Below are 12,286 nucleotides of genomic sequence, written 5' to 3'. Positions count from 1 at the left end.
CCTAACCACCCGTGCTCCCTGACTAACCACCCCCTGACTTCAACCTCCAACCTCTTTCAGCCTCTGATTAGCGCTCACTTGAGTCAGTGGACAACAACAGTCAGAGACCCTCGCCTCCCCTTCTCCTAATGTCCCAGAAACTGCCCCCAATGCGTGTGTGCTTCCCTAGCTTCAAGGAAGCAGATTTGTGTGACCCTGAGCATCTCCTTTTCCTTCCATGGACCTCAGCCTCCTCTTTCCAGCTCAGACACCCTTGCTTGAGACTTTGGTGTGGGCCAAGGCTGCGCAGGGCCGGGGTTGGGTAGACCAAGGATTGGGAGGTCTGGGGAGGCACGGAGGCAGCCTGGACCATTTGTGGCAGTCTCTCCTCCACAGGATGATTCCCAAGGAGCAGAAGGGGCCGGTAATGACTACCACGGGGGACCTCACTGAACCAGGTAAGGTTGACCCAGCCCGTGAGCATTCCTCAGATCCCATGCTTTCTTGCTCCCAGGCTGCAGCCACTCAGGCCTGCTGGCCCCAGGCCTGGGCAAACAGGTGTGAGTTCGAGGCCGGCCTGTGGAATCTGCCGCCTGGGCTGGGAAGCTTCCCGAAGCACTGGGAAGGGCCTTGCTCTGATGCCCGCACCCCCAAGAGCTGAGGTTGAGTGCCCTAGACTGGGTCCTGCCCCCACCTAAGTCCTTACCTCAGCCCCAGATGGAGCTCTGAGGGCTCTGGCCCCAGATTCAATCCTAACAATGGCCCAAGCGTCCCACAGATTGCCCCTGCTTGTTTTAACTGGGCCGTCTCCCTGAGCCCCCATGGCAAGAGACAAGGGGTCAGGGGAGAGCGGGGCAGGGGGGCAGGAATAGGCTGCCCGATCTGACTCAAACCATTTCACTTAAAAGCACATTCATCCAATGCATAAATCATCTAAAATACATGATTATCAACTTTACAAGACCTCTTGGCATAATTTTGGAGTCTGTTGATTTGGCCTACTTTAGAGCATTTCAAATATTTTAAAAACAAACTAAGCTAAGTCAGGACTCTCAAACTTCACTGTGAATCGCAGCGACATGGCATTATTGGTTAAAAATACAGATTGCCAGCATCAACCCCCAGGAATTCTGATTCAGGGGACCTGGGGAGGAGGCCATACATTAGCCTTTTAGCCAAGTACCCAGGTGATTCTGATGCAGGTGGGAAGTGAACCAAGCTCTGATAAACCCCTGTCTAAGGGCATTGCTGCACTTTTAACTCCTTCAGTGTTCTAGGAAGTATTTAATCATGTGTATGACTTTATGTGTGAGTCGTACTTTTAACCTGTTTTGTGTGTTCTTGCCTCCTTTTGTTGGTGTCATTTTTTTTTTTTATTCCATGATTTTCTGTGCTGAAATACACAAGCTTTGTGAGGTACCGATGCTCTAACTAGAAGAATCAGGCAATGCATTTTCTTTTCTCTTGTCTAAGTAATCAATTAGTTACAGACCCCCAAATATTGACACACAACATTTACGCCAGACTGGAAATACGTGAATTGTTGACGATTGCTAAGGTATTAATTAAGGACAATTTTGAAGCCAAAGAAAAGTAGAAAGTAAAAAATCTCATGGTGTCACCGCCGAAAGATAGCCATCGTAAAATAATAATAATAAAACACTTACCGTTATTGTGTGCTCACTGTGTCTCAGACACTGTGCTAAGAGCATTTGTACCTTTCGTTATATATATAACCCTCACAACAACTCTGTAAGTTAGATACGATCACACCCATCTTGCAGATGAGAAAACAGGGGTCAGAGAAGCTAGGAAGTCACATATATAGTAGGTGGTAGAACTGAGATTTGACCCCAGATCTGTCTCCAAAACTGCTCCTTTACCACACGGTTATATAAATAAAACATTCATTTTATAGACTATTCAGACAAAGCAGACATGAATGACTTTGAACGTGAAAGTTCCTCATAACAAAACCATCTGGAGAGAACCACTATTAACAGTTTTGTGTAAATCCTTCTTCTGTTCATATATAAACATATTTATATAAACACACACACGGGCTAAATACTATACACTGTGTTCATCATCTTAAATTTTTTTCACTTAGCGGCACACCACAGACTTCTTTCCATCCTAGTATGACTTATCTCACCCCTCCCCTCCCCTCGCTCCCCCAGCATATAAGATATTATATATATTTATACACGCACATCCCCTAAGGGAGGCCATGAAGGCTCAGCCCAGGTTGGGACCCTTAGGAGTAGAGCCTGAGGATTCCCAAACAAGTGACTTGTTGAGCTCCCACTCCTAGGAGAAGGGAAGTGACAAAAGCACAATCCGGCAGAGGAAATTGCTAAGTAAGGATGTGGGCTCCAACACATAAATTAATTGCCCTACAGAATTCATCTCATCTTCAGCAAGGGGGCTGTTGCAGCCTCTACTCACCGGGGCAGTTCTCTGTAGAGGTGGCAGTTGTGAGCTGTTAGTCACTGATAAAGGGCATCTGGGCAGCATGCACCGCAAGACTGATTCCCAGTTTTCACAATTCGAAAAGTCACTGCAGTAAACATCCTTGTATGTATATCTTCAGGCATGTTTATTCAACTTTTCTGCCCGAGGACGAATGCCTAGAAGTGGAATTGCTTAGTCAAATAGGTTTTATCTATAGCTTTTTTTTTTTTTTTAATATTGAGCTCAGTTCATCTGAGCAGCATTTGAGAATATGATGCCAGGGGACTTTTATTATGTATTTAGGTATATGTGGTCTTTCATCTGTTTAAATATGCAGTACATTTTCTTGTTCAAATACAAAAACAATGCAAACAATTTCCAGCCCTCCTCCTTCCTAGGTCCCCAAATTGTCACTGCCAATATTTGGCATATCTCCTTGCAGATTTTTCAATGCATACATAAACATGTGTTTATTTTTAAAAATATACGAGTGGGATCTTAGAATACAGATTCTTCTGAAATTTCCTTTTTTCCCCCTTTTAATCTACAGTGGATTTCTTTCTGATCCTAACATGTAGAAGGTGCTGTCTCTATATTTGCTGAAAGAATGAAAGAAACATCAGCCTCCTTTTTTAAAAGGCTGTTTAGGATTCCATTGAATGGGATGAATCACAGCACCTGAATGGCCCTCAGTGTTGCCTGGTGACCACATCACCCATCCCTGACCCATTCACTCTCCCCTACTGTTCTCTGAGATAACTTTAGCAACCTCTCTTCTCAAACCTCCAATACCTCCTCCCCCACCTTCATTCTCAGCTAATGACCTTGCTTCTTATTTCACGGAGAAAAGTAAAGTGGCCAAAAGAGAACTTCTGCAAGCTCCCGCCTCCACATCTGTCCACTTGTTTGCATCTGTGTCCCTGTTCTCTGTTTTCCTTCCTGATACGATAGATGAACTCTCCTTGCACTGTGTGAAGCCAACGCTTCTTGCTGGGCACTGAACACCCTCCCTGCCCTCTCTCCTGCTCAAGACATTCCTTCAGTAACTCTCCCCTCTCTTTATTGCATTGTCAGATTTTCTCATCAGCTAACAAACATGCTATTATTCCTCCCTCTTTAAAAACAAGCAAGTAAGCAAACCAAAAGTGAGCAAACCACTCTTGCTTCCACAGCTGCCCCCAGCCATGGTCCTTCAGAGCACACCTCCTCAAAGCAGCTGTCTATACTTCCCTCCTCTCTCTCTCGTTCACATTTTATTAACCAACTGACACACACACACACACACACACACACACACACAAAAGTTGAGAGTGCAAATCCCTGTGGCCCTCCTTTTATTTCTGGGTTCCAGAGCAAATCCCAAAGAGCATGTCATTTCATCTCCCAAATACGTCACAGAAAGTAATAAAAAGGACATTTCCTTACATGCCACAAAGATATTAACACACTGAACAAAAGTAAATGTTGATTTAATACTATCTAATAGCCAGTCCTATAGTCAACTTTCTCCAATTTTCTAGTTAACGGGGATCCAAATAAGAGCCACTTTTTGACTGAGGTAGCATTGGTTCATATTTAATGTTACATATTGATAGTTTCACGTGTACAGAATTATGTTTCTACTTCTGTATATACTACAGCACGCTCACCACCAAAAATTTAGTTTCTATCCTTCATCATACAGTTGATCCCCTTTACCCATTTCACCCTCCGCCGCCACCCCCATTCCCTTCTGGGAACCACTACTCTGTTCCCTGTATCTACATGTTTGTTGATGTTTGGTTTGATCATTTATTTTGGTTTATGTTTGTTTGTTTTTATATTCCGCATATAAGTGAAATCATATGGCATTTGTCTTTCTCTATCTGACTTATTTCACTTAGCATAATAACTGTACCCTCAAGGGCCCTTGTTTTTATTTGGTAGCTATGTCTCTTAAATCTCCTTTAATCTAAAACACTGCCCCCGCCTCCTTTTTTCCCATGTCATTCACTCCTTTGAAGACACCGGGCCACCTGCTCTGTAGAATGTCCCACATCCTAGATTTTGTTCATCGCTTCCTTGTGTTGTGTCAAACTGTTCCTCTGTCCTCTTCTCTCGAACCCTGTCTAATAAGGCTTTCACACCCAAATACTCCACAGGAACGGCTTTTGCGGAGACTGCCAATAATAACCCCATGTTACTAAATACAATGGTCAGTTTTCAGCCCTCCTCTTACTTGACATATCAGCAACATTTGACTCCATTGATCAGTCCATCTTGCCTAACACGCTTTCATCATTTGGTTCTAGGACACCACAGTCTTTAGATTTCCTCCTAACTGGCTGGGTGTTTTCTCCCAGGCTCCAGGGCTGGGGCTCATCTCCTCAGTCTAAATGTTGGAGGCCCCGGGGCTCAGTCTTTGGATCTCTTTATCCATTCTCATATCCTTGGAGATCTCACCTAGCCTCCAGGCTCCAAATACCATTCAGAGAGCTGGAATATGAACCTATGTGTGTTTGATTGTAGAGATGACAAGTCTTCCCGTGCTGCCCATACACATCCCTCTCCTAGCAACGTCCTCACCATGCTGACACTCCTTTCTTCCAAAAGTCTTCCCTTGTGGCACCAACATAAAAGTATGTGTTTTGCTGGTGGGGAAAGCACCAAGGATATGGATGGGCTACCAAACTACTAAGGACGGTCATCAGCCCTGGAATCCATCTACATGGCTATAATGACTGGTCCTAACTATGAGAAAAGAAATAAACGGGACAGTCTTCATTAAAAAACAACAACAGCAAATACCATTTGTATTTCCTGATGCCCCAAATTTTACGTCTAGGTCAATTTTCTCCCATGAACACTAGACTCATATATCCAGCTCCCTACTCGGCATCTCCGCTGGGATGCCTACAAGGCTCTTCAAACATTATACTCAGTTTTGGAGACAATTAGGGGAGTTTGAATATAGACTAGGCATTATATATATTAAAAAATTCATTCACTTGGAAAGGTGGAGATCTTTAACTGATAAAAGCAAGTTACAAAGCAGCTGTGCTATGATTTCATTTTGGTTAAAAAGTCACATATGAATACATAGTCAGTGAAAAAGACGGGAAAGGATATACACTAAAGTGTTAGTAGTGGCAATCTCTGGATGGTAGAAAATGGTGTTTTTCTTCTTTTTTTTTTTTTTGCGGTACACGGGCCTCTCACTGTTGTGGCCTCTCCCGTTGCGGAGCACAGGCTCTGGACGCACAGGCTCAGCAGCCATGGCTCACGGGCCCAGCCGCTCCGCGGCATGTGGGATCTTCCCAGACTGGGGCACGAACCCGTGTCCCCTGCATCGGCAGGCGGACTCTCAACCACTGCGCCACCAGGGAAGCCCTTCTTTTCTTTTATGTCTATATTTTCTAACTTTCTTCAATGCACTTATATGCTGTTTTTATAATAATAAAAAGGCTATTTTAACATTAAAAGAAGACATGTCTAGAATGGAATGCCTGGTCTTTCCTCACATCTCCTCCTCCTCCAGCCTTCCCATCTCAGAGAGCCGCTACTCCATCCTCCCAGCGGCTCAGGCCAGAAACCTTGCCTTTACCTCCCACACCTCTTTCTCTGTCTCTCACGTCCCACACCCATGGCCTACCTTTAAAAGATACCTAGAATCTGATCATTACTCACTACCTCCACCACTATGGGCAAAGAGCTTCATGGGAAATGCATGGAATAAAGATACCTGGCCAAAGAACACCTGAAATGATGCTCAATTTCACTGAGTGTCAAACACATGCTAATTAAACACAGAGGAGTCATTTCTGCCCATTGGGTGGGCAAAGATTCCTAAGAATAATGACACCCAGGGTCAGCAAGTGTGGGGCAAAGTCGGCACTCTCATACACAGCGGATGGTGCTGTGCGGAGGTCCCCTTACAGGCAGCAACCCGGAGTGCCCTGAGGGTTTGGTAGTAAGAGCTCCCTCTGGCCTCTCTGGGCAGTCCCTTTGCTGGACCTGGGCAAGAAGCTGAGCGTGCCCCAGGACTTGATGATGGAAGAGCTATCACTGCGTAACAACCGAGGATCCCTCCTCTTCCAGAAGAGACAGCGCCGCGTGCAGAAATTCACCTTTGAGTTTGCAGCCAGCCCGCGTGCGGTGAGTAAGCCTCCATTGTGTTCACAGGGAAACTGAGGCCCAGAGAGGGCCAATCGTTAGCCTAGAGCCAAACAATGCGCCAGATAGGACTTCTGCCCTCTATGGCGGGGTCCCTCAAGTTCCAGCCGGGGACGGCTGTGATATTGCCATCAGATTGACCTCTGCCTTGCTAGGCGATCCTAGAAAAGGGTTAGCCCTTTAGGCACCTTTCCCCAGATACAATACATAAAGTGTATCGGACAGGATGTCCCATGGGGTGAAGGGACTCTGACTCCTACAAAAAGTGCAGAAGAATAGTCAGGTGCTCTGGGCTGAATTTGCAGGAAGCAGGATTTAGATTACACTTGAGCTTGATCTAAGATGGAAAATGCAGAATGCCGTCCTCTTCTTCCCACTGGAAGAAGGCAAAGGCCACGAGACAGTCAGCTGGTAGAGAAAGGAGGCAAGAATGGCTTGTCCCCCGGCTTCAAAAAGGTGGCAGGCATTTACAGGTACTCCTAATGAACTCAGGGGATTTTCATCCTACTCCACTCAATTTCTGGATGAAACAGGAGATGATGAGAGGGATCGATGTGGCAGAATAATAAAAATGACAAAACACCTACCTTTGCTACGTGCTTATGACGGTACTAGCTAAGCAGTTTGCATGCATCATCTCATTTAATGATCAGAGAGTGATATTATTATCATCATCTCCACTTTACAGAGAAGGAAACTGTGGCTCAGAGAGGTTAAGTATTATATGCCCAGGGTCAATACTATAATAGCAACTAACATATATAAGAGCACTTCTCTGTTCCAGGGTTTAGCGCTCTACACTATTAATTCATCCTCCCCTCAAAACATCCCTGGGAGGTGGGCTCTAGGATTATGACCTCCCACCACCCCCTGCCATTTTTTTAGTGGAGGGAGAACCCTGGCCTCCTGCCCCGCTGAGCCTTCCTGCGGTTTATTTGCCCCTCCCCTCCCCCCAGCTCGTGGCAGGAAGCGCCAAGGAGAAGGTGACTGGAACAGCGGAACCTGGGATGGTGAGCGTGCACAGAGACCCCGAAGTGGTGGAAGCCTGGGGGAAGGGGCCAGGCAGCTCAGACTCCCCGGTCCGCCACCTCTGAGCTCCCGCCCCTGTGCCTAGGTTGCCAATAGCTCCGAGGGGCAGAACTACCGCTCTGAGCTCCACATCTTCCCGACCTCAGGGCACGGGGGCCCTGAGGATGCCCAGCCCACAGCCGCCCGGCCAGTGAGTGCCCACAGCCCCAGTGCCCTGGCGCCAGGTAAGTGGCCTGCCCGCGTCCCAGGACCAGGGGACCGTAGCGTGGGCGAGCTCCATGGTGGGGCAGGAAGAGCATCCAGAGAGCGTCTAGTCCACCTCCTTCCCAGCACACACACACACACTCACCCCACTCCAAAGACCCAACACAAGCCCAGAGTAGCGCAGCAATGCGCCAAGGTCACAGAGCCAGCCAGGGTCCGAGGCAAGACCAGAGTCTGTGCCCCAACTTGCAATTCCTCTGCTCCGTCCTCCTTGTTTCCAGGGATGGGGAAAGGTCCTCTTTGCTGGAGCAACTTTAGCATCACATTCCACCCCCTCCCCCAACTCCCCTTTCCTAGCCCCCCCCAAACAGTGTCTGCAGCGGGGCGTGGCGGCAAGGTTAAAAGGAACCCAGGCGTCCCGCTCGCCCGCCTCCCACGTGCCATGCTCCACCCCTTAGGCTATGCCGAGCCACTGAAGGGCGTCCCTCCCGAGAAGTTCAACCACACGGCCATCCCCAAGGGCTACAGCTGCCCATGGCAGGAGTTCCTCAGCTACCAGGACGACCTGGGCGAAGGCAGAAGTCATACCCCCAGCCTGGCGGAGTATCGAAATTTCAACAAGTAAGACGAGGCGGGCTGCTTAGGGAGAGACCTGGAGGGAGGATGCGCTGGAGCCAGTCACAACCACAGCAGTAGCTGCATCTCCTGAGCACTTTCTACAGGCCGGGCTCTACCCCAACGCCTTATATAGATTTATTGAGCCCCTGCTAAAACTCAGTAGATCTCTTGCCCTAGTACAACTAACTAGTGCTCAATAAATGTACCGGGAATAAATGGGTGAATGTGCACACACCTTGCTGGATTCTCCTCCACAACAGGGTGGGGCAGGTGCCACAGTTTTTCCTATCCTGCTGGAGAAGAGGATCATCAACAATCTGCCCAAAATCACAAAGCAAGGAAGCAGTGGCGGGGCTGGGAACCAAGTCTGGTTTTGTCTGACTCCAGAGTCCAGTTGCTTATTCTCCATCACTGCTGTGTGCCATCTCCTTGATGGACATCAAGGTGCGGGTCCTTCCCTGGGTGGGGGCCCCAGATCTCACTAGTCCTAGGCCAGCTCAGCGTTTTCCTCACTTTCATCAGTGGTCTGGAAGAGGCCAAAAAGTGATCTTGAGGCTGTACCACTGTGGGGAGTGGCAGTGAAATGTTGGACACCAGAGGTGAGAGCCACAAAGCAGTGACTCAGTGTTTAGCACAGTGGGCCCTCGACGGACAAGGGCTTAATGCAATCTCCACCCCTGGCTGTGTGACCTTGGGCAAGTGGCTTAACCTCGCTGGGCCTCCCTTTCCCCACCTGTAAAATGAGACTGTTACGGTACCTGCTTCATAAGATGGTTGTGAGGATGGCATGAGAGGTCTTAGGCAAAATTTCTGGCAAGCGATAAGCTCTCAATAAGTGGTAGCTGCCATTATTATTATCATTATTTACAGGTTGAAATGATGGCTGCAAAAGCCAACAGGGGAGAACTTAAAAGGGATAGATTAACATCCCGCCCTGGGGGCCTGAAAACAAATCACAGCAGTCAGGACAGGAGCTTGGCAGGAAGGAAGGCTTTGGGCTGGGGGACGCATTTCAACCGCATTTCAATTGGCTTCCTTAGTGTGCTGCTATTCGTGAAAAATGCTCCTCTGGCTTGGGCTGGATTAAGCGAGAAAGTGGAGGGTCCACAGAGAGGAGGCCACAGTCCAGCGCTTCTGGCACCTGCTCAGATCACACATGGAGACTGTGTCTGTCTTGCTAGGCCTGGAGACCAAGCCCTCTGAGGAAGGGCTGAAGGAACTGGGGGTGATGGGCCTTGAGAGGAGACTGCTCAGGAGGGATGTGACTGCCCTCCAACAGCTGAGAGCCAGAGGACCATGATGGGAAGAATGGGCCCGACAGGCCTCGTGTGAACCACGAGCCATTGGCAGACATTTGGGGGTTTCCTGCCAGGCAGGACTTTGCTGTCCTCCTGGGGCCCTCACACCCTGCCTGTCCAGTTCTTTAAAACCCTCAGCTGACATTCAGTGCTAGCAGCCAGCTTCCAGGCTGGCCATTGCAGGTCGCAGCCCCACCCATCTCATGCCTCAGCTCTGACAGGCTGAGGCATGTTCCCACAAAAATAAGGAGGGTCTTAGGGACCCCTGAGCCCAGACCCCTCCTGGGACGGAAGAGGCAACTGAGGCAGAGAGAGAAGGAACTGTAGCGTTGGTGGCCAAGCTGTGCTCAGGATCCAGGGCTCTGGGCTCCTGATCAAGGGCCCAACCGTGAGGCCTGCTTGACTTGGAAACAGCCCAGCCTGTTCCTGCGGGGCCCTGGCTGTTGCCATCACAGCTGTGGTGGTCCAGGCAGAAACACTGTCCTGGCTGGAACCCAGGCTCTGGCCCAAGGTTTGCCTTTTTACCCCAGAGCAGGCATTCCCCTCTCTCCATTGGTCCCAGGCTGCAGGGAGAACACTAAATGAGCAATGCTCTTTATTCTCTTAAAATTAAAAAATAGTTTGAAAATCATGTATTTATATTATCTTTAAAAAAAACCCTAGGCAACTTCAAATAAAGGTAGGGCCCCTTTGTTCCCCATGCTCCAATCCCAGCTCCCTTCCCAAAGGTAACACTGTTGTCAGGTTGGTATGTACGTTTTCAGAACATTCTCTACAAGAGAATATTCTCTACCAGCAGCTACATACCTATGGGGATGTAGCATTGTTTGGTGTGCATGTGTGTGTGTTTTGCTACTCTGTATTTCATCCTGTAACTTGCTTGCTTTTTTCACTCTACATTATGTCTTTTCAGTCTCCTCTTTCTAATACCTATATCTCTTTTCATTCCTTTTAAGTTGCTATATAGTACTCTGCCATGTGAATATACTATATTTATCTTATCCATTCCTCTGCCAGTGGGCATATGGCTTGTTTCTGGTCTGTCACTAATCGCTGCTCATATCTGCTTCCTTGTGCATACGCTTCCCTAAGCCATATGCTTACAGGTAGAGCGCTGGTTGACAGAATTTGCACATTTTTCAGGTTTAAAAGATCCTGCCAGCCGCATAGCACAGGGAGATCAGCTCAATACTTTGTGACCACCTAGAGGGATGGCATAGGGAGGGTGGGAGGGAGAGAGACGCAAGAGGGAGGAGATATGGGAACATATGTATATATATAACTGATTCACTTTGTTATAAAGCAGAAACTAACACACCATTGTAAAGCAATTATACTCCAATAAAGATGTAAAAAAAAGAAAAAAAGATCCTGCCAAATTGCCCTCCAAGGGAGCAACACCAATTTACTCTCCAACCAGCAGTATATGAGTAAGACTTTGCCCCACCGCCTCACTAACTTTGCCCCATTACCAAATCACTTATTCTTGCCATTCTTATGGGTGAGAAGTGGCATGTCTCTGGGGTAATCTGTAGTCTCTGATTCTCAGTGTTCTTTCTAACCCTCCTTTCTCTCTCCAGCCTGTGATATATTGTTGTAAGGGGAGATGACAAGAGGAGGGAAAAACTCTGTTCCAATTCTACACCCTTCTGGACCTTCCTTAACAGGAACCTAGAGTTTTGCCAGGACAAGCCAGTTCTCACTGAAAACCTCACTCCTATTTCAAAGCAAGAAGCCATCCCACTAGGGGCAGATTTGAGAATGGGCAGAGCTGGAGAAACCTGTTAAGACAGTACAAAACCTTGCTGAGCAGCAGGGAAACTGAGGCCCAGAGAGAGGAGGGGAGGGGCTTCCCGTGGCGACCCACAGGTCTGTTCCGCCACCCTTTCCCACACAGCCTTCCTCCCCTGCTGCTCTTCTCTCCCCAGGACACCAGTGCCCTTTGGAGGAGCCCTGGTGGGGGAAACCATTCCGAGGGCAGGCACCCCCTTCGTCCCGGAGCTCACCAGTGGCTTGGAACTCCTCCGCCTCAGACCCAGCTTCAACCGGGTGGCCCAGGGCTGGGTCCGCAACCTCCCAGAGTCTGAGGAGCTGTAGCCCCAGCCGCTTCAATTCCCCCATCTCAGAGTTTGGGTAACACCTGGAGCCAAGACTCGTGGACAGCACTTCACAGTTTATGAAGGGCCATCACACACAAATGGCCTCAAAGGTCACGAAGTTCAGCAGTTCCCAAATGTGGTGTGCTTCAAAATTACCTGGAGGTGTTTTAATACAGACTTCTGGCCCGTCCCAAACCTGCAGCATCAGAATCTCCTGAGTGGAGGGTCTCTATTAGTAACCAGTACTCCCAGCTGATTCCAGGAAAACTCGTCCCCGGTTTGTATCTTTAGGAATCCAAACCACCAATGGCTGAGGGTTTCTGTTCCAAGCCTCCACTCTTTCCTGCTCCTGTAGTCTAGCTTACGCTGCCCCAATGACAGGGAGCTCGCTAGCCGCCTATTTACCTGTGAATCACTCTGATAATTAGATTTTCCTTTTACTGAGACACAGAT

General features: G+C 48.3%; 1 protein-coding gene across 1 annotated transcript; it reads left to right on the top strand.

Annotated features, from left to right (window-relative positions):
* Positions 1 to 376: 376 nt before the first annotated feature.
* Positions 377 to 11,831, top strand: MYOZ3 (myozenin 3; the record flags this gene model as incomplete). Its single annotated transcript, XM_082837489.1, has 6 exons — positions 377 to 437; positions 6,413 to 6,567; positions 7,542 to 7,601; positions 7,700 to 7,838; positions 8,277 to 8,439; positions 11,663 to 11,831. 6 exons carry the CDS (start codon positions 377 to 379, stop codon positions 11,829 to 11,831), a joined length of 747 nt encoding a protein of 248 aa, XP_082693615.1.
* Positions 11,832 to 12,286: the final 455 nt, after the last annotated feature.

Source organism: Leucopleurus acutus (genome assembly GCF_964270905.1).
Source record: "Leucopleurus acutus genome assembly, chromosome: 3".
NCBI lineage: Eukaryota > Metazoa > Chordata > Mammalia > Artiodactyla > Delphinidae > Leucopleurus > Leucopleurus acutus.
The sequence above is the reverse complement of the archived record's forward strand: the minus strand, read 5'-3'. Positions and strand labels throughout refer to the sequence as shown.